Source organism: Erythrolamprus reginae, chromosome 6, assembly GCF_031021105.1.
Source record: "Erythrolamprus reginae isolate rEryReg1 chromosome 6, rEryReg1.hap1, whole genome shotgun sequence".
Classification (NCBI taxonomy): domain Eukaryota; kingdom Metazoa; phylum Chordata; class Lepidosauria; order Squamata; family Dipsadidae; genus Erythrolamprus; species Erythrolamprus reginae.
Window position 1 is genome coordinate 78005950 of NC_091955.1, and position 23275 is coordinate 78029224.

Genomic DNA, 23275 nt, shown 5'->3' on the forward strand with positions numbered 1-23275 from the left:
CCTCCACTAAAGATCCAATATCTTTAGAAAGCACTAGATAGTCCATGCCTCATTGAGTCATTGTTTCAGAGATATTTGCTTACCTATTTGGACCGGGAGTCATTGCTCACAGTCACTCATGCCCTCATCACCTCGAGGCTCGACTACTGTAATGCTCTCTACATGGGGCTACCTTTGAAAAGTGTTCGGAAACTTCAGATCGTGCAGAATGCAGCTGCGAGAGCAATCATGGGCTTCTCTAAGTATGCCCATATTACTCCAACACTCCGCAGTCTGCATTGGTTGCCGATCAGTTTCCAGTCACAATTCAAAGTGTTGGTTATAACCTATAAAGCCCTTCATGGCACCGGACCAGAATATCTCTGGGACTGCCTTCTGCCGCACGAATCCCAGCGACCGGTTAGGTCCCACAGAGTCGGCCTTCTTCAGGTCCCGTCAACTAAACAATGTCGTCTGGCGGGACCCAGGGGAAGAGCCTTCTCTGTGGTGGCTCTGACCCTCTGTCAATCAGTGTTGCTTCCTAAGTGGACAGTTTGATTTCACAGATGTTTGATTTACTTGCAGTTATATTCTGTTGTTTAAGTGTTCCTTTTCTTCTTTTTTTGAGCAGTGTTTTATGTCATAAACGCAAGTATTTAATGTGTTCTGATTTCATGTCACATTGAAACAACTAGTGGAGAAGATTTACTGCAGAAATGATGGTGCAGTCACAAAATGGCAAGTCTGCCTTTTTGCTATGGCCTTTGTGCTTTTATTGATATGTCACCATTCTGACCACTTGTGGGATTGTGCCACAGTATGATATTATTATTATTATTATTATTATTATTATTATTATTATTATTATTATTAATTAGATTTGTATGCCGCCCCTCTCCGTAGACTCGGGGTGGCTTACAGCAATGATAAAAACAATATATAATATTGCTAATATATATAATACAATATATAATAACAAATCTAATAGTTGGAATCTAAAATAACAATAATACATTTAAAAAGTCTAAAAAACAAGAAACCCCAATATATAAAAACATACATACAGTCATCATACACAAAAAACTACATAGGCAGGGGGAGATGTTTCAGTTCCCCCACGCTTGCCGGCAGAGGTGGGTTTTAAAAAGTTTACGAAAGGCAAGGAGGGTGGGGGCAGTTCTAATCTCTGGAGGGAGCTGATTCCAGAGGGTCAGAGCCACCACAGAGAAGGCTCTTCCCCTGGGTCCCGCCAAACGACAATGTTTAGTTGACGGGACCCGGAGGAGACCAACTCTGTGGGACCTAACCAGTCACTGGGATTCGTGCGGCAGAAGGCGGTCCCGGAGATATTCTGGTCCGGTGCCATGAAGGGCTTTATAGGTTATAACCAACACTTTGAATTGTGACCGGAAACTGATCGGCAACCAATGCAGACTGCAGAGTGTTGGAGTAACATGGGCATATTTGGGAAAGCCCATGATTGCTCTCGCAGCTGCATTCTGCACGATCTGAAGTTTCCAAACATTCTTCAAAGGTAGCCCCATGTAGAGAGCGTTATAGTAGTCGAACCTCGAGGTGATGAGGGCATGAGTGACTGTGAGCAGTGACTCCCGGTTGTACCTCCTTTGTGAGGATAACCTAGAAAAAGTTAGGCAACGATGCTTGTTGAATTGCAGGGAAGGCCAGCCCATTCAACATGTCCAATTTAAAACTGAGTGCAAACATTCCTAGCCATCCTGGGAAATATTCAAGCTGCTCCTCAATTCTTCCAAACTCCCATTAACAACAATTCATTTCATCAGACAATTCACACCTCACCCTTGAGTAAATTATCCGACTGATTTACCAATTAGACTATAAAACAAGAATTCCACTACAGTTTTTTTACCTACTTAGCAACAAGAGGAGTAACAAGAAGGACAAAATCCATTTGGTGAGTTAAATATCAGATGGTATCACGCTGTGGCTAATTTGTTCTCTCTCATTGGCAGAAGTTACTACTGTACAATTTCTGCACATAGAGTCTGTCCAAATAGGAGATGGTAGTGCCATATGTTTATTAAGCACTCAACAGTAAGCATGCCAGAGGCCTGGGCCATAGAATATGTTACTTTGGCTTACAGCATCCTTTCTGACCTACATTGTCTCCCTCACCTTGAGTGGGAAATAGCAGCATCTATTCCTCATTTCCCCAGGGGCTTTCATTTCCCTCTCTTTTTATTTTGTTAAATGGCTCTCCAGGCCCTTTAAAGGCTTGGTTAATTCATTGCCAGAAGACAAGATGTATCTTGTTCCACAAAATAATATTGAAAATAAGGACGAGTAAAGAGGAGGAGGAGGAGGAAGAAGAAGAAGAGGAGGAGGAGAGAGTGGTAATGTATCTAGTGGAGGTGGAATTTATTTATTTATTTTATTTATATATTTCATTTCATTTCATTTTATTGGATTTGTATGCCGCCCCTCTCCGTAGACTCGGGGCGGCTAACAACAGTAATAAAAACAACGTGCGACAATCCAATACTAAAGAAGCTAAAAACCCTTATTTTAAAAACCAATCATACATACATACAAACGTACCATACATAAATTGTGGAAGCTGAGGGGGAAAGAATATCTTAATTCCCCCATGCCTGATGACAAAGGTGGGTTTTAAGAAGCTTGTGAAAGGCAAGAAGGGTGGGAGCTATTCTGATCTCTGGGGGGAGTTGGTTCCAGAGGGCCGGGGCTGCCACAGAGAAGGCTCTTCCCCTGGGTCCCGCCAAACGACATTGTTTAGTTGACGGGACCCGGAGAAGGCCAACTCTGTGGGACCTAATTGGTCGCTGGGATTCGTGCGGCAGAAGGCGGTCCCGGAGATATATATTTGTCAAACAATTATAGGATGATAATTTCTTTAAACATAACATTAGAAAAGTAATGATAAAAGACAATAGGACAATAGGACAGGGACGGTAGGCCCAATGGTGCGCTTATACACGCCCCTTACAGACCTCTGAGAAAGGGGGAGAGGTCAATTGTAGATAATCTAAGGTTAAAGGGTTCAGGGTTAGGAGTAGAAACCACAGAGTCACGTAGCGCATCCCAGGCGTTGATTACTCTGCTGCTGAAGTCGTATTTTTTGCAGTCTTGTTTAGAGCGGTTGATATTTAGTTTAAATCTATTACGTGCTCATGTGTTGTTGCAGTTGAAGGTGAAGTAGTCACTAACAGGAAGGACATTTGGGTATATTTTGGAATTTTGGAATTTAGTGTGCGATGACAAAGCCTTAGTTAATGCCCTGAGTTTCAAGATCAATGGGCTATCCTTCAGTTTTTGGCAGAAAAATATATGCATACGCTCCCTGTATGTTGCCTTTATTGATATAAAGCCAGCATTCGATTCGGTGTCTAGAGAAAAGCTCTGGGAGAAGCTATTGTGATCACCAATAGATCAGAGTTTACTCTTTCTAATTAGGACCTGCATGATAACACCATTGGGAAGATTAGTTAGGGCAGCAATGGTCAACTTTCTGCAGTTATTTCCATCTAGATAGGGGTAAAACAGAGATGTATCCCGCCTCCGCTCTTTTTAATATATATGTCAATCCCCATCTTCTTCTACTTAACAATAGGCAGTTGTATATGCTCCTGCATGCAAATGACACAGTCATATTCTCTGTCTTACTCTGTGGGCTCTAGCAGATTACTTTAGAGAAGAACTGCTTACAATAAACTTCTTCAAAATTAAAATCATGATCTTTTCAAAAGGATGAGATGTCAAAAATATTGATGGAACATAAACAATAATAACATAAACCAAGTTTTATCTTTTAAATAACTTGACATACTACTCCAACAATTGAGCATCTGGCAGAAACAAATTAAATTTATCTGAAATCAGACCAATAATAATGCTAAGCTTATACTCAATGTCTTTAATACCAGAAGACAATGAGAATAAAGCCACTGTTTTCATACCTAAATCTATCTTCCCAATGCTGTATAGCTCACAGGTATGTGCATACAAAACCCCCAGATACAATACAGTCCAAATTCTTAGTATTTAAAATTTATTTATTTATTTATTTTTATTTATTTCCTCAATTTCTATGCCACCCACCTCCCTGGGGACTCTAGGCGACTCACAGCACAAATATAAAACATCAATAATAGTACAAAAATCTCTAAAAACAGTTTAAAAACAATACAAACAATTAAACCCTTGCATACCATTCATGGCTGGATCTTGCTGGTTACCACCATACTATCAACGCCCCCAGGCCTGTTGGAAAAGCCAGGTTTTTACCACTTTCCAGACGGCCAATAGGGTGGGGGTAATCCGGATCTCAGGAGTTAACTGGCTCCAGAGAGCCGGGGCAACCACAGAAAAGGCCCTCACCAACTTCAGCCCTGGCTTTATCATCAATTTCTGCACTGGCTTGACACTATAATGACCTCCTGGCACTGGAGCTTTCAAAAGCAGATGTTTGACAAAGTTCAGTCTATAAACTTGAGCCGGGGTGGCACAGCAGGTAGAGTGCTGTACTGCAGGCCACTGAAGCTGACTGCTAGATCTGTAGGTCAGCGGTTCAAATCTTATCACCGGCTCAAGGTTGACCCATCCTTCCATCCTTCCGAGGTGGGTAAAATGAGGACCTGGATTGTGGGGGCAATAGGCTGGCTCTGTTAAAAAGTGCTATTGCTAAGATGTTGTAAGCCGCCCTGAGTCTAAGGAGAAGGGCGACATTAAAAAAATAAATAAATAAATAAATAAATGAGACCTTTCCAGCCAGCAAATTAATTTATTTATTTACCTGCCCATCACACTGCAGACGTTTCTCTCTAGCCTGCCTTAATATCCTTTTTTCTGCATTTTTGAAAGGAAGGTATAACAATATTCCTTTTGCAAATTGAAAGCTGTCCCTGTAGATTGGAGGAATCCATGATTCTAACTCAACCAGCAATTCTCAACCTTGGCACCTTTAAAATGTGTGGATGTCAACTTCCAGAATCCCCCAACCAGACTTGTAATTGGATTTTGGGCATTGAAGTCCACTCATCTTAGGTTGAGATTCATTGCTGTAGTCCATGTGGTTCTTCAAAGCTCCTTTTATAATAAGTTATGTTCTACCTTTACATTTTCATCTGTCAAGAGAAATCCCTTTGGTCTTAATTGTTCCTCAGTATCCCAGCGACCGATAAGGTCCCACAGAGTTGGCCTTCTCCGGGTCCCGTTGACTAAGCAATGTCGTTTGGGGACATTGGGGAAGAGCCTTCTCTGTGGCGGCCCCTGCCCTCTGGAACCAACTCCCCCCGGAGATTAGAATTGGCCCCACCCTCCCTGTCTTTCGTAAACTACTCAAGACTCATTTGTACTGCCAGGCATGGGGGAGTTGAGATATTCCTTCCCCCTTGGCCATTACAAGTTATGCATGGTATGTTTGTGTGTATGTTTGGTTTTATACTAAGGGTTTTTAGTTGTTTTAGTATTGGATTGTCACATGCTGTTTTTATCATTGTTGTTAGCCGCCCCGAGTCTACGGAGAGGGGCGGCATACAAATCTAATAAATTATTATTATTATTATTATTATTATTATTATTATTATTATTATCATCATCATCATCAGACTAGAGAGCCAACACCAATTGATAGTTGCATTTTCTCTCAGCTGTCATTTTCCTAAAGAGGAAACTAATTTCTTAATTTTCTGAGTTATTAATATACAATTGTACTTTGTTTATCTGTGTTTCTTACATTACACCTAGGTGTTATCTCCTCTCCTATCTTATTTGCCATGGACCAATGTAATATTTAGTCATACACACTTAACTATAAACAAACTCATATCCCTGTGCATTGACCTAATAGCATTATAGTCAATGGGTAGAATTCTAGTATTTCATAAAATACCTTTATCACTTTAATTTTTTTGTTTTTAGCCCTACATTCTACTTTTAATATCCTGCTATCTGTACTTATTGCACTGCGGCAAATGTCATATTCACTTCTGTTGACATCTTAGAAATATTTCAGACTCTAAAGCATTTATTGTTCTTTCCAAATAATATCCCTCTTTCTTTTCAATGTCATAGCTTCCCATACTTTTTAAATTTTATTTATGCTGTCAAGTGTCCAATTTGTTGGTCAGTGTCTATAATAAAAACATCATATTAGTTTTTCGTTGAAAAGTTTAAACTTACTCTTTAGAAGAAAAGTCAAGAAGGAGCTATTAGGCCTATGCCAAAAAAAAAAAAGTAAGTGCAAAATGATCATCTCCTTCAAACTTAGCAAGGATTAGCTGTCCCGAGTCTGCGGAGGGGGGCGGCATACAAATCTAATTAATAATAATAATAATAATAATAATAATAATAATAATAATAATAATAATTTGCAAGTGAAGCAGACAGTGGAAGAAGAGAAGCATGCATTAGCTGACTATGTGAAGGAGAGCAAAGAGTCAGCATTGATGGAGGTCAACAATAGGAAGCTTCTCAAGGTGAAGCAAACTAAGGACCAGTACAGAAAAACTGTAACTCAATGTCGTATGGACACTTGGTGGAACAAAGCATTGCATGGACAGTTCTTGGAGAAGATTGAAGGCAAAGTGGATATAGAAAAGATCTGGTCATGGCTTACAAGTGGAACACTCAAAAAGGAGACAGAAGGACTAATACTGGCGGCACAAGAACAGGCCATTAGAACAAATGCTGTCAAAGCCAGAATTGAAAACTCAACAGACGATCCAAAGTGCAGACTCTGTAAAGAAACAGATGAAACAATCGATCACATAATCAGCTGCGGCAAAAATATCACACAGACTGACTACAAGCATAGACATGATGCTGTGGCACAGATGATCCACTGGAACTTCTGCCAGAACTACCATTTACCAATGGCAAAGAACTGGTGGGATCATAAGCCTGAAAAAGTAGTCGAAAATGAGCAAGCAAAACTACTGTGGGACTTCCGACTTCAAACTGACCGAATTCTGAAGCATAACACACCAGACATTGTGATCGTGGAGAAAAAGAAAGTATGGATCATCGACATTGCAATCCCAGGAGACAGCAGAATTGAGGAGAAGCAGCAAGAGAAATTAGTGAAATACGAAGATCTAAAAATCGAGCTGCAACGACTCTGGCATAAGCCAGTGAAAGTGGTCCCAGTGGTACTTGGCACGCTGGGCGCAGTACCAAAGGATCTCAGCCGACATTTGAAAACCATTGGAATTGACAAAATCTCCATCTGTCAATTACAAAAGGCCGCTTTACTGGGATCAGCAAACATAATTCGCCGCTACATCACGCAGTCCTAGGTGCTTGGGAAGCGCCCGACTGGTGATGAAATACGAAATCCAGCATAGTGATCTCGTTTGCTGTGTTGTACTGACATAATCATGATCATAATCATAATCATAATCATAATCATAACAACTTCCATTTTATTTCCCCTTTTAAGTCCCATATGAACAAGACTTATATTTCATCTATATTTTTTAAAAAACTTTCTTTTATTTTCTTTGTTTTGTCAAGTACATATTGGTGGTATACAAAGATATAATAATATTTATATGCATGATACTAGTAAAAGAGAAACATTAGGTCTTCCCAGGTACGCCCATGTTTCTCCAGCACTCCGTGAACTGCATTGGTTGCTAATTGGTTTCCCGACACAATTCAAAGTGTTAGTGATGACCTATAAAGCCCTACATGGCATCGGATCAGATTACTTATGGGAATACCTTCTGCCGCATGAATCCCAGCGACCAGTTAGATCCCACAGAGTTGGCCTTCTCTGGGTCCAGTCGGTCAGACAATGCCATCTGGCGGGGCCCAGGGGAAGAGCCTTCTCAGTGGCGGCCCGGCCCTCTGGAATCAGCTCCCTCTGGAGATTTGCACTGCCCCCAACCTCCTCGCCTTTCGCAAGAGCCTCAAAACTCATTTATGTCTCCAGGCATGGGGCAATTAGATCAAGCCCCCTTCCCCTGTTTACGAGATGCAATGTGTGGTTGTGAATGAATTGGCTGACTGATTTTAATATATATGGGATTTGTATTTATTTATTTATTTATTTATTTATTCATTCATTCATTCATTCATTCATTCATTCATTCGATTTTTATGCCGCCCTTCTCCTTAGACTCAGGGCGGCTTACAACATGTTAGCAATAGCACTTTTTAACAGAGCCAGCCTATTGCCCCCACAATCCGGGTCCTCATTTTACCCACCTCGGAAGGATGGAAGGCTGAGTCAATCTTCTTCTTCTTCTTCTTCTTCTTCTTCTTCTTCTTCTTCTTCTTCTTCTTCTTCTTCTTCTTCTCCTCCTCCTCCTCCTCCTCCTCCTCCTCCTCATCTTCATTACTATCATTATCATTATTAATTACATTTGTATGCCACCCCGCTCTGAAGACTTGCGGCGGCTCACAGCATACAATATAAAACAGTGAATACAGAGATAAAACTAATGAATTAAAAACTACATAAGTTAAAACCCCTCAATATATTAAAAATCAATCAAACAAATTCAAATCACAGCCATACATCACAATTTATATCCCTCTTTTTAAAAAATGTCGTTGTACAGTAATATACTTCTAATTCCGTCTTTTTTAAAACGACAGGGTGGGGGGAATCAATTGTTTGTAGGACAAAAACCAATGGAGATGCAATTTACATAGTTATATATAGTTATACATTTCCTCTGACTTTTAAATGGTATTGATTTAAATGTAGATTTCACATGTGGAGCTTGGAAGAAAAAGCTTTTCATTTATATGTTAATAGAAGTATAAACCAAAATAAAAAAAGCTTAAGAAAAAAATCCCTTCTATTCTGTAATTAATATATTTCTATTCTGCTTTCTTTTTTTTCTTTGTACTCTTGCTGGTGATGTGTCCTATATTAAAAAAAGATCTTTTTAAAAAAAAAATAAGAATATGGCTTTGAAAATGCCTAAATTAAAGTGCTTAAAGCTATAGTTGGCAGGAGAGTTTGAGCAGAGCCTGAGGTGCTGATAACAGAGAAATCTCAGCCTTCCATCTCGAAGTCAATCCTTAGCAGCCCATTCATCAAAGTAATTCTTGAAATATTCAATATGATTATTTTCTGGTCGGTGCAGAATAAATGTTCTTCTGGGAGGTAGGATAGCTGTTCTGCTGGGCTCTCTGGTAGGAGCCTCCCGAAAATTCAAGGATACAAATTTCAGACACATACACCTTTGAAAATTCAAAATAAACTAAGCACTCTTTTTGTATTGCAAAGAGCACTCTTCCCAAAACAACCGGGTAGTCTGTACAATTTCCCTTAAGCAGTCATTAAGTACTTAGCTAGCAGCTGTGAAGACACTTCACACCCCTTCTTCTTCCAAGGAAGTGAGTCACACACAGACACGTTGCTCTGCTTTGGTTTCAAAGGTGTAAAAAATCAACAAACAAAGTCCAGAAAACAACAACACACGATTCCTGAAGAACTGCGATCAGACGGCCAAACCCACATGCTGCTATTTATAGCAGCAGCCCTAATTACTGGAGCACCACCCAACCACAGGTGGCCTCATTTTCTCTTGTAATAATCTTTCAGTTGTTGTCTCCTATGCACCACTCTACGTATGCGTGGATGTGTCATTAATTCTTGTTCAGAATCCAAGGATGATACAGATGATTGATCTCCTCCGGGGCTGTCTGCCAAACTCCCCTCTTCCCTGTCACTCATGCTTCCTTGGTCAGAGGAGGCTTCAGCGGCAGATTCCATCGGGAGCAAAACAGGCCTGTGGCATGTGGATGTCTCCCCCACATCCACCTGCACATTTCTTGGGGCAAGAGCTGGGCCAGAGCTAACCACAACAATAGCTAGACAACATATTTTTTAAATGACCTTAACATTTTCCTCCAGATTTCAGATGAGCAATAAGATTTGTGAAAACTTGGAATGGTTTGCAGGTAGGCTGAATTTCAATATGAAATTAGTGAAATTATTTCTGTCAACTGCCGGGCATCTGACAATTGCAACAACCAAAGACAGTCTCAAAGTTTTGTGCTGGTACAGTACAGAATATAGATTTGATTGGTTCTTGTCTATTATTTTTTAACTGGGAATTCTGGCCATGAATTGCAGTACTGTACTGTAGTACTATTCAGCTGTAAATGGAGATTGATGCTCTTCAAATTATGAATGAGCTACAGGTAGCAATGGCAATAGCACTTAGACTTACAGGTATATACTGCTTTACAGTGCCTCCTCTCTAAGTGGTTTACATCTTGTCCCCAACAATCTGGGTCCTCATTTTATGCACCTCGGAAAGGTGGAAGGTTGAATCAACCTTGAGCCTGGTGAGATTTGAACTGCCCTACAAAGCTAAAAGTCTCTTCCTGCCATATTAAGTCACACTAATGAAGTACTATTATAGGGAACAGTGAGTTAATACAAGTCACTAGTTGGTTAAAGTGCAATATAAAGACACCGTACAAAATAATACTATAGAGGGATATAGCATTGCTTCCAGCTGTACGGATTTAGCTCCAGTGATCTTAGAAGCCGATGTCTTAGAAGAACTTGAACGATTAAAGATAAATAAGGCAATGGGTCCAGATGGCATCCACCCCAGAGTTCTTAAAGAACTCAGATCTGTCATTAGTACCCCCCTGACTGATTTGTTTAACCAATCCCTGTTAACAGGAGAAGTTCCTGAGGATTGGAGAATGGCCAGTGTTGTGCCTATTCACAAGAAGGGCAGTAGAGAAGAAGCTGGTAACTACAGGCCAGTTAGCTTGACATCAGTTGTAGTTAAAATGATGGAGACTCTACTCAAAAAGAGGATAAATCAGCACCTAAAAAACAATAACTTATTGGACCCAAATCAGCATGGCTTTACTGAAGGCAAATCATGTCAGACTAATCTCATTGATTTCTTTGACTATGTCACAAAGGTGTTGGATGAAGGTGGTGCCGTGGATATTGCCTACCTGGACTTCAGCAAAGCCTTTGATACGGTTCCACATAAAGAGCTGATAGATAAATTAGTGAAGGTTGGACTTAATCCCTGGATAGTTCAATGGATTTGCAGCTGGCTGAAGCATAGACATCAGAGAGTTATTGTTAATGGCGAGTATTCTGAGCAGAGTCAGGTTACAAGCGGTGTGCCACAAGGGTCTGTTCTGGGTCCTATTCTTTTTAATATGTTTGTGAGTGACATAGGGGAAGGTTTGGTAGGGAAAGTTTGCCTATTTGCCGATGACTCTAAAGTGTGCAATAGGGTTGATATTCCTGGAGGGGTCTGTAATATGGTAAATGATTTAGCTTTACTAGATAAATGGTCAAAGCAATGGAAACTGCAGTTTAATGTTTCCAAATGTAAAATAATGCACTTGGGGAAAAGGAATCCTCAGTCTGAGTATTGTATTGGCAGTTCTGTGTTAGCAAATACTTCAAAAGAAAAGGATTTAGGGGTAATGATTTCTGACAGTCTCAAAATGGGTGAACAGTGCAGTCAGGCGGTAGGGAAAGCAAGTAGGATGCTTGGCTGCATAGCTAGAGGTATAACAAGCAGGAAGAGGGAGATTATGATCCCGCTATATAGAATGCTGGTGAGACCACATTTGGAATACTGTGTTCAGTTCTGGAGACCTCACCTACAAAAAGATATTGACAAAATTGAACAGGTCCAAAGACGGGCTACAAGAATGGTGGAAGGTCTTAAGCATAAAACGTATCAGGAAAGACTTAATGAACTCAATCTGTATAGTCTGGAGGACAGAAGGAAAAGGGGGGACATGATCGAAACATTTAAATATATTAAAGGGTTAAATAAGGTTCAGGAGGGAAGTGTTTTTAATAGGAAAGTGAACACAAGAACAAGGGGACACAATCTGAAGTTAGTTGGGGGAAAGATCAAAAGCAACATGAGAAAATATTATTTTACTGAAAGAGTAGTAGATCCTTGGAACAAACTTCCAGCAGACGTGGTAGATAAATCCACAGTAACTGAATTTAAACATGCCTGGGATAAACATATATCCATCCTAAGATAAAATACAGAAAATAGTATAAGGGCAGACTAGATGGACCATGAGGTCTTTTTCTGCCGTCAGACTTCTATGTTTCTATGTTTCTATCTATCCAGTTTTAGGTAACACCTAGTTATTCTTAAAGAGAATGTATTGATATTAAACCCAAACATGCTTTTTTCAAGAAGAAACTGGACTTTCTGGTTTTTCTTTGAAAATGTTTCGCTGCTTATTCAAGAAGCTTCTTCAAGCCAGAAAGTTTGAAAAAGAAGCTTTGAGACAACCATGACCTGGATAAGTGAGAACCTTCAGAGACGTATAGACACTAAAAGAATTTTATTGAGCTTGGTGAACAATTGTTGAGTGAAAGTCTCTGTTGTACTTTAACAAATTAACTCCCATCTTCAGGGCGGTCTGACTAAAATCTCCTCATATACCTAAAGTATTGTTATGACCTTGTTTTTCAGATTCTTTAGCTTCTGTTGGCTTACTTCCATCTCATTAGAAAATTTCAGTTTCCAAAGATCAAATTTTCCACTTGGTCTCTCATGCTTCTGCTCAAGTTGGCAATATTATGAAAATATTTTGTAGAGCCTTGGGATTGCAATATTCTTAGTTATTGTGCAGGACTAATGAATAGTATACTATCTTGTTGTTGACTTGCCTTCCTTCAGAACAGCAGTTCTCAACCTGTGGGTCACAAAGCCTTTGGGGGGTTGAATTACCCTTTCACAGGGGTCGCCTAAGACCATAGGAAAACACATACTTCCGATAGTCTTAGGGACCAAGAGACTGCTTCTCCATCCATCTCCAGGTGGGTCTACCCACATGAGAATAGACTACTGCAATATATAGAAACATAGAAACATAGAAGTCTGACGGCAGAAAAAGACCTCATGATCCATCTAGTCTGCCCTTATACTATTTCCCGTATTGTATCTTAGGATGAATATATGTTTATCCCAGGCATGTTTAAATTCAGTTACTGTGGATTTACCAACCACGTCTGCTGGAAGTTTGTTCCAAGGATCTACTACTCTTTCAGTAAAATAATATTTTCTCACGTTGCTTTTGATCTTTCCCCCAACTAACTTCAGATTGTATCCCCTTGTTCTTGTGTTCACTTTCCTATTAAAAACACTTCCCTCCTGGACCTTATTTAACCCTTTAACATATTTAAATGTTTCAATCATGTCCCCCCTTTTCCTTCTGTCCTCCAGACTGTACAGATTGAGTTCATTAAGTCTTTCCTGATACGTTTTATGCTTAAGACCTCCCACCATTCTTGTAGCCCGTCTTTGGACCCGTTCAATATATGTGTGTGTGTGTGTGTGTGTGTGTGTTTTCCGTCGGACCACCCTGGTATAGCCCCTCCCTGGTACAACAGTGTTTGCCCTAGCACAAGGACAAAAGCACCAGCCTGAAGATGACGAGTGGGGCCTCATCGAAACGTCGCCAAAAATCTCTGAAACTTACATGGGAAGAAACCCAAATATGCCAAGACCTACATACCTGTACCCACGAAAATCTATGAAAACCAATATATATATATTTGCCCCCACCCTCCTTGACTTCTACAAGAGTCTGAAGACTCTTCTATGCTGCCAGGCTTGGGGCTATTAGACTCCATCCCTATGGCCGACAAATGCAATATATGTTTGTTGTTTGAATGGGAATGACTGACTTTAACTGGGGATTTTAGATTAGATTAGTTAGTCAAAATTAATTGGATTTAAGACACTTGTATTGTAGTGTTTTTCTTTGTATGTTTAAGCCGTCTCAAGTCCTCAGAGAGGGGTGGCATATAAATCCAATTAATTAATTAATTAATATTTGGGAATAATAATAATAATAATAATAATAATAATAATAATAATAATAATAAATTAGATTTGTATGCCACCCCTTTCCAAGGACTCGGAAGGGGTTCCTGCACCCCTAATATTTTTCCTGAATACTTTTTTGAATATCTACAAATCAGCTTTCACTAAATTATAAAGAATTTCCTCTACAGGTCATTGGTAAATGAGTAGTGGATTGGAGCTATGTTCCTCTTCCTTTTTTTCTTAAAATTAATGAGCACTTCCTGTTATAGTTCATCTCTACACAGAATCATACTCAGAGAATAACTGGATAAATCTAGGTATAGGATATATGCAGGTCAGGTAAATGCCAAGAGTTCACTTGGCATTTCTATTAATTATTTAAGTTTGTCCTTTTCAAAGAACATGCCAGCATTCAGAGCAACATCTCTTGTCTTTTTTCTCTTGCTTCAATTAATAGCGAACTGAGGGAAAACCATTTCTCAAAATTACAAAATGTATTACAGCGTGAAGCCTGTTTCCTCCTTCCGCCTTCTGCACACGAATCCTAGCGACCAGTTAGGTCCCACAGAGTTGGCCTTCTCCGTGTCCCGTCAACTAAACAATGTTGTCTGGCGGGACCCAGGGGAAGAGCCTTCTCTGGGGTGGCTCTGACCTTCTGGAACCAGCTCCCTCCAGAGATCAGGATTGCCCCCACCCTCCTTGCCTTTCGTAAACTTCTTAAAACCCACCTCTGCCGTCAGGCATGGGGGAATTGAAACATCTCCCCCTTGCCCATGTAGTTTTTGTGTATAATTCAATTGTGTGTTGTTTTTTATATATTGGGGTTTCTTTTTTGGACTTTTTAATCTAAAACTGTAATCTAGATATTTAAATATTAGATTTGTTACTATGTACTGTTCTTCACCATTGTTGTGAGACGCCCCGAGTCTGCGGAGAGGGGCGGCATATAAATCCAATAAATCTAATCTAATCTAAATGTTCCCTCAGGGCCAAGCTAAATGATATATAAAGTGCTTTATGCGGTACCACATAGTATTTCTTTTTACTCTAGTGCAGGGGTGTTGTGTTTGACTGGGGGGGGGGCTGGGAGTGTATGTGACCAGGATGAGCATGGCCAGCTCGATGTCACTTATGTCAGGGGCACCTTGAGTGTTCTGCCAGCAAAACTGGGCTCCCGAGTTCTGTTTCCGGCTGTGACTACTTCCTGCAATCCTCTGCCAGTAAAAATGGAGCCTAGAAGGGCCACACACAGCCCTCAGGAGCTCCGTTTCCAGCTGCGACGGCTTCATGCAACCCTCTGCTCTCCTGGAGCCTGGGAGCTAACTGTATTTGGCAAAATTTCCAGAAGCAATTTGCAAGAAAAATGACACTGGAAAACAAGAGCTAAAAAGACTTTTCTGAATTTAAGACGTGAAGTAATATGAATGAAGTTGCTTCCTGCAAATTGGCTCCATCGTCTCATTCCATAAATAGACTAGGGGAGTGGTCAATTAGCCGCAAGCCTTACTCCCACGGAGATCTCTTCCTCAGAAACCATTCCTGCCTTTTGGCAGCTCTACACGCTCGTGCGTTGAGAACAGGCTCCTCCTCTTTTTCCTCTAGATCTGAATGAATGAAATATTCTCATTGAATACTTTGCTCTGTACAAAGTTGAATGTGCACAACAGCATGTGAAATTGATTGTCAATCAGTGTTGCTTCCTAAGTGGACAGTTTGATTTCACAGAAGTTTGATTTACTTGGATTTATATTGTGTTTAAGTGTTCCCTTTATTTTATTTTTTTGTGCAGTGTATTTAAAATTGTACTGTAGATGTTTGTGTTTTACATTATACCATAGATATTATTACGTATTACATTTGCATGCCTGTGCAATCAAATAATTCTGAGTGGTTAATATACAAATAACAGTTCTAGCCAGTAAAGGAAGTCTTCTTTGATTTACTACGGCATACAAATCTGATAGGCGGTCAGATTTTATTAGTGCAGGTATTATTGATTTAAGCTCTTACAAGCATTCTTCTTTCAGCTATGCAATTGTCATATCATATTCTTATCATCATTCCTGCAGTAGTTTTCCTTACTTGATGTGATCAGATACATTTGAGCAGAGAAATGTGATTAGGTGAAGGCTGAGGATGATGGCAGTTGCAGCCCCACAGACATTTAGGACTTAGCTGAAGAAAGTTAATAGTCTATTCCAGGACTGTCAAATTCACGCCCCACAGGCCAGGTGCATCATGGGCTAACCACGCCCCTGCCCAGTTCAGCAAAGGGAGGGGGGAAGTCCCAATACATCACGTGATGTTGTCATGACAACACGAGTTTGACACCCCTGGTCTATAATTTGCCTCATTCTGGAGCAAAGACTCAAGAGAACAGCTCATCCAAAAATTCTTTACATAACTAACTGCACATTTTGCTCCATTCCTGTAAACAGCAACAACATAAGGGAATATGCCCATGATTTCCTACAGCAGGGGAACAAAAACCAACATAAACTTGGTTACTACTTCTTGTATGCCCACAACACCATGCTCCCATTTATCTTATGGGGGCCCATGGCAAGGCATGTGAGAAGTATTCCAAGAAGTCCATGAAAACTATTGTAAAGGGATTACTAGATCGTTTTTATGGAAATTTATTTATTTATTTATTTAATTTATTTATTGGATTTGTATGCCGCCCCTCTCCGCAGACTCAGGGCGGCTAACAACAGCAATAAAACAGTATATAACAAAATCCAATACTAAAAACAGTTAAAAACCCATTATATAAAAACAAATCTTACATACAGACGTACCGTGCATAAAATTGTTAAGGCCTAGGGGGATGTGTATTTCAGTTCCCCCATGCCTGGCGGCAGAGGTGGGTTTTAAGCAGCTTTTGAAAGGCAAGGAGGGTGGGGGCAATTCTAATCTCTGGGGGGAGTTGGTTCCAGAGGGCCGGGGCCGCCACAGAGAAGGCTCTTCCCCTGGGTCCCGCCAAGCGACATTGTTTGGTTGACAGGACCCGGAGAAGACCCACTCTGTGGGACCTAACTGGTCGCTGGGATTCGTGCAGCAGAGGTAATCTGGTCCGGTGCTATGAAGGGCTTTATAGGTCATAACCAACACTTTGAATTGTGACCAGAAACTGATCGGCAACCAATGCAGACTGCAGAGTGTTGGTGTAACATGGGCATATTTGGGAAAGCCCATGATTGCTCTCGCAGCTGAATTCTGCACGATCTGAAGTTTCCAAACACTTTTCAAAGGTAGCTCCATGTAGAGAGCGTTACAGTAGTCGAGCCTCGAGGTGATGAGGGCATGAGTGACTGTGAGCAGTGACTCCCAGTCCAAACAGGGTCGCAACTGGTGCACCAGGCGAACCTGGGCGAAAGGAAAGGAGTGGAGTGGAGTGGAGTGGAGTGGAGTGGAGTGGAATGGAATGGAATAGAATAGAATAGAATTCTTTATTGGCCAAGTGTGATTGGACCCACAAAGAATTTGTCTTGTTGCACATGCTTTCAGGATGCATAAAAGAAAAGATAAGTTTGTCAAGAATCATAAGGTACAATATTGAATGATAATACGGGTCCATATAAGCAATCAATGGGGAGAAAAGTCAAAGAAAAAAATAAAAGTGTCCTGTTGCAGGGATAATACATATTGCTCCTTTCATGTTCCTTCTGGTGAAACTCATCCTGGATAAGAGGAAAGATGTCCCTAGTAAAGTTATGTAGCTGTGCATCCCTGGAGGACAGCACCTTGGTTTTATTGATATTAGGCCTATTCAATTGCTTCGAAGTCCGATATGGTACAAGCTGAAACATGTCTCTCTTCTCTGACCTCCTTCTTTTAAAATAGATGTAGTGACTGATTCAGCACGTCCGTGCATTCATTTCTCATTGAAAGAACTGCTCTGAATTGACCCGTCTACAGCCTTGACATTTCCGTATACCACATTGTGACAGGGAAGGAATGCCAACCAGATAGCTTTGGACAACACCGAGCAATTCCAATAACCAGTTCACTATTTTCCTTTCACACCACACTGCATTTTGAGAGTGGCGTCCTCAGCAGCGGTTGTACCAGGGCAGATAAAGTTTGATTTTTTTTTTTTTTTAAACCAACAACTAAGGTTTTTCCTGATATGTCTGCTATTAAAAATGTTTTCAAACAATGGGAATAATTTCCATAGAATTAAACGTGGTTGCCTTTTGCAGCAAAATCAACAGAAGAGCCCTCTAACACCTTAAAGATAAACTGAGTTACTTTGGCAAATAGGTTTGGCAGCAGAATTATCTGTACTGTTCTTGCACCATAATACATTAGAAACATAGAAACATAGAAGATTGACGGCGGAAAAAGACCCCATGGTCCATCTAGTCTGCCCTTATACTATTTCCTGTATTTTATCTTAGGATGGATATATGTTTATCCCAGGCATGTTTAAACTCAGTTACTGTGGATTTACCAATCACGTAAAAATAAACATTGTTATTTTTATGAAAAAGGACGCCACAGCGGCGCTGCAAGCAAAGGGCATTCCTTTCACGTGAAAATAAACATGTTTATTTTAATGTGAAAGGACCGCCCTTTGCTTGCAGCACCGCTGCGGCGTCCTTTTTTGTAAAGATAACAATGTTTATTTTTATGTGAAGACCTCACTTTGAAGGAGCTGGGGAATCCCTCCCATGAAGAGATTCGGGGGGCGGAGCCTTGACGTCACTGGCAGGTTGCTAAGGACGCCAAAGTGATCACTTCCTGGATTCCATGGAATCCAGGAAGTGATCATCTTGGCATCCTTAGCAACCTGCCGGTATACATGATGTCAAAGCTCCACCCCCGGAATCTCTTGGTGGGATTCCCCGTTCGGGTTCGGTTCGGGTTCGGCCAAATTTTGCGGAAAGTTTGTCCGAACTTGCCGAATCCGAACACCATTGGGTTCTCCCATCACTACTTACAACCTCACCAGTGTCTCTCTCTGGGTTGACAATTTGCTTTGCGTTTCCCACGCTCTCCTTCCTGGGTCGCCCCCTGCTTCTGCCTGGGTAGCTAGGTGAATGGGTGCCGATCAGCTATGGAGAAAAGAGAGGGGAGGAAATGGGCCCCCTGTAATTCTTGCTGGTGCTGGTCTCCCTGCCGCTTTCCAAGGAGGAGGAAGAGGATGGGAGGGGGGGATAGTCAGCTGGAGCTGGGGACACAGCTTCATTTCCGCCGGTGGAATTGCGTTCCACCCCTTCCTGCCTGCTGCCAAACCCTGGCCATAAGGCTCTCTACCGCAACCCATTCTGTTATGTCAGAAACCGGGTCGCACAAACAAGCAAAGCCCTATCCACGGGATGCAGGCAGCATGCTAAACTACGCCTCCTCCACCTCCATGGAAAAACTCTCTCCACGGAACCGGTCCCTGGTGCCCAAACAGTTGGGAGCCGCTGTGTTACGCTGCTCCTCTAATCTCTGGTTTAAAATAAATAGTCTCATCCATAATTGTTACCCGTAGTATTGAATATATTAAAATATGAGTGACAGGCAAATACTCCCATGAGCATGGAGACATTCTGTCTATTCTTGTTCGCATTTTTCTTTTCTGAAAACATGCCTGTTTCTCAACTTACATAAGATAAAGGGGATTTGCATTTTAAAGAAGATCACAGGAAAAAAAGGAAGAACAAAGTTAACAGAGACAACAGCCCAATATGTCCTACTCTCTAGGTCAGGGGTCTGCAACCTGCAGCTCTGGAGCTGCATGCAGCCCTTTGGTCTCTCTGCTGTGGTCCTTGATGGGTGATCCCATCACTGACTGACCCTACTCCTCGTCCTCTCCTCCCAGTCACTCCTGGCCTAGCCTGAGAAGGTAAGGGGATGGAGAAGGCCTTATGTTTGCTTTCAGGTCACATTTGGCTCAAGGCAGCCCTCACCTCCTACCGCTATGGGTTTGGAGCGGTCCCCTTCCCCTGCCTAGTATCCTGTTGCTAGGGGCGAGTGGAACAGGGTCACATTGTGGTAATGGGCTCCAGGACGAGGAGGAGGGGAGTAACTTGTTGCTTGTATCCTAAGATTTTTTATTAATATAGATTGTTTCTTCATTGCTTATTTGACCCCTATGAAAATCATTAAGTGTTGTACCACATGATTCTTGACAAATGTATCTTTTTCTTTTATGTACGCTGAGAGCATATGCACCAAGACAAATTCCTTATGTGTCCAATCATACTTGGCCAATAAAATTCTATTCTATTCTATTCTGTTCAAGGCACTGCAAGAATGCCTCAAGGCGTTCTCGACTCCTCATAACAGAGAGGGGGGAGAGAAAGAGAGAGACAGACATAAAGAGCGACAGAGACAGAGAGAGGAAGGAGAGACAGAGACACAGAGACAGATAGGGAGAGATGGGAGAGAGAGAGACAGAGAGAGAGAGATACAGAGAGAGAGGTTTGGAGATAGAGAGGGAGAGAGGAGGAGAGAGAGATAAATAGAGAGAGAGAGGGTGGAGAGAGATACACAAAGAGATGCAGAGAGAGATGGAGGGGAGAGAGAGAGGTGGGGTATCAAAAGGTTTTGTGGTTCCCGGTGTTTTTAACACCAGTTATCTGCCCTAATGATCAGCTGGGTAGGCGTGCCTTGGGGGTCATGTAACTGGGTGAGTGTGTGAGTGAGTGACATCGAATTGGCCACGCCCACCCAGGTTTTGTGGCTCCCAGTATTTTCTTTTTTCTGGGAAATGGGTCCAAATGGCTCTGAGTGTTTAAGGTTGCAGACCCCTGCTCTAGGTCCTGGATTATGCTTTGCTATTTGTTAATTCAGACTTGTTCTTGTGCAATTTCTGGATAATTGTAGGTCATCCCTGACAAGGACCAGAATGGAAAGTGTTGAGAAGAGACAAATCGGAATAAAATTAAAGCACTTGATTTTAAGGAAAAATAATGTCAAGTTTAGCTTTTTAAAACCAAAATATTAAAACATGTTTGGAATTCCCTACTAGTCTTTTGCTAGTGAAAAGTAAACTTTGTTTTGATCAAATCATATTTGCAGAAGAATCCAGCCTTGTAGCTGTCATCTTTTTTCTATCTGATGACAAGCAGGATCACTCGAAACTCGACAGAATAGATGATTCTGTATTTCTTATTCTTTAAAATCAATGAAGCAACACATCTTTTTGTAAGCATTAACATGACGTGCATGAGAAGAGTTCTATCTTAGCAGGTCACCAAATGTTCCATGTAAGGCTTAGACTGTTAAATCATCAAGCCAAACAATGACTAATATTAACTGGACTTTTATTTCCCATTGCAGATTTACGCCGAATGACAGCTGGTTTTATGGGCATGGCGGTGGCCATCATCCTGTTTGGATGGATTATCGGCGTGCTGGGCTGCTGCTGGGATCGAGGCCTTATGCAGTATGTGGCAGGACTTCTCTTCCTCATGGGAGGTTAGTGGACAACGAGTTGAAAATAAATGTCCCCTTTAGCTGCATAATATTTAAGGTCTTAGAAAACAATCCCCTATTCTGTTATTATATAAATCAGCAGCAACATGTTTAACGAAAGTTTCATCTACATAGACATAAACAATGTCATTTGGCAGGGCCTAGGGGAAGAGCCTTCTCTGTGGGGGGCCCGGCCCTCTGAAATCAGCTCTCCCTGGAGAGTTGTGCTGCCCCCACCATCCTCGCCTTCCATAAGAGTCTTAAGACTCATTTATGTCATCAGGCTTGGTCCGATTAAATCTTAGCCCCAGGCCAACAAATGATTATATGATTGCTGTATAAATGGGTGTGATTGATTTTTAATTTAATTAGGGATTTTAGATTGCTTTGTAATTTTAATTTAATTGGATTGATTTTATTGTAATTTACTGTTTTTTCTATATGTTGTAAGCCGCCCCGAGCCTTCAGAGAGGGGCGGCATAAAAATCCAATGAACAAATAAAATAAATAAATAGATATCAGTAGTGCTTACTTAACAACCGCCCTGTTTAAACATGGCGGGCCTGAAAAACTATGCATTGGTTCCTTGCACTTATGATCATCCCAGTATCCCAGTATACTTGTGCATGTCCTCACATGAGACATGTGCAGGAAGCAAATATCACTCAGACACATGCGCATGCACGCTGGTCAGCTACCGGAATGCCGTCCCCCACCATCCTCCCAGGAACCCAATACTAATGCCATGCCAGCCCAGCCTATGGGGTTTAATTTATAGTTCACTGCATCATAAGATTGAAGAAAATTGGGCCTGCATATGTTTTGTTGCTCTTGGGTTAGCATTGACATCAAGCAGTACAGCTAGTCAACCAGGGGTTGTAGTCTTAATTCAGTCTGCAAACTCAAGTCACCAGGCTGGTGTGGATTGTTTCCTAAAAATATCCAAATGTCAAGAAAGAATTGGCGGACAATGGGAGAAATCATTTTTTGGCTTCTGCCATGTAATTATAACAGGAGGTAACGGAGCTCTGAACTTTAGGATCATTTGCAAATTGGGACAGGTTTACTACGGTGGCACAGTGGTTAGAGTGCAGTACTGCAGGCTGCTTCTGCTGATCACCAGCTGCCAGCAATTTGGCAAATCGAATCTCACCAAGGGCTGACTCCATCCTTCTGAGGTGGGTAAAATGAGGATCCAGATTGTTGGGAGCAATATGCTTGCTCTCTGTAAACCGCTTAGAGAGGGCTGTAAGCACTATGAAGCGATATGTATAAGTCTATATGCTATTACTAAATGCTATTTCTATCTTAGTGCAAGGGTCCTCAAACTTGGCTGCTGGCTGGAGAATTCTGGGAGTTGAAGTCCCCAAGTCTTAAAAGTTCCCAAGTTTAAGGACCCCTGCATTAAGATAGCAATAGCTATCTTAATGGATGTCCTTCAGAGGTAATGAAGTACAACGCCTATTAGCTAGAGAAACTTAGCTATAGACAGTATTGGTTGAAGATTATAGTCCAAACCTGGAAGGTACCAGGTTTAGAATATATTGAGGGTGTGTGTGTTTCTACCACTAAACCAACACAAAATTTGCAGCATTTTGTGGTTAAAGGTTTGTTGCATCTGAAGCAACCATCTGGGCCAGGGAAACTTTCTATACCAGTCATAGTTCCCTCTAAGCTGAGCAGTGAGCAATCGCTCACTTAAAAATCATCATCAACTCAGAGTTTTCCAAACCTGCCCAGAAGCCGAGAGGGAAAGAGTGAGAGGGAAGGAGAGAGAGAGGAAGAGAGGAAGAGAGAGAAACAGATAGAAAAAGAGAGGAAGGAAAAGAAAAAGAAAAAGAATGGGAGTAAGGAAGAAAGAAAGAAAATCAAAATCTAGTTTGAAACTAGCTCAACTATTTAAGTGGCATTTTGATATTGATAGAGTTGCCCTATTATGAGTTCACTGTTATAGACACACAGTACAGTATTTTATTTTGAAATTCTCTGAGGCAAAACAGGGTGGGTTTTTTATTTGTTTGTTTGTTTGTTTGTTTATTCATTCATTCATTCATTCATTCATTCATTTATTTATT

The 23275-nt window shown here is 41.1% G+C and overlaps 2 protein-coding genes across 2 annotated transcripts in view; both read left to right on the forward strand.

The window, feature by feature from the left end:
- The window catches only part of TMEM178B (transmembrane protein 178B), a 392161-nt gene that overhangs the window by 333566 nt on the left and 35320 nt on the right, over positions 1-23275 (forward strand). The window contains exon 3 of the mRNA XM_070756346.1: positions 21066-21203. Coding sequence (XP_070612447.1) covers positions 21066-21203 — 138 coding nt within the window. The remainder of the gene's footprint in view (positions 1-21065; positions 21204-23275) is intronic.
- Positions 1-23275, forward strand: part of SSBP1 (single stranded DNA binding protein 1) — a 348477-nt gene that overhangs the window by 96349 nt on the left and 228853 nt on the right. The window lies entirely within an intron of this gene.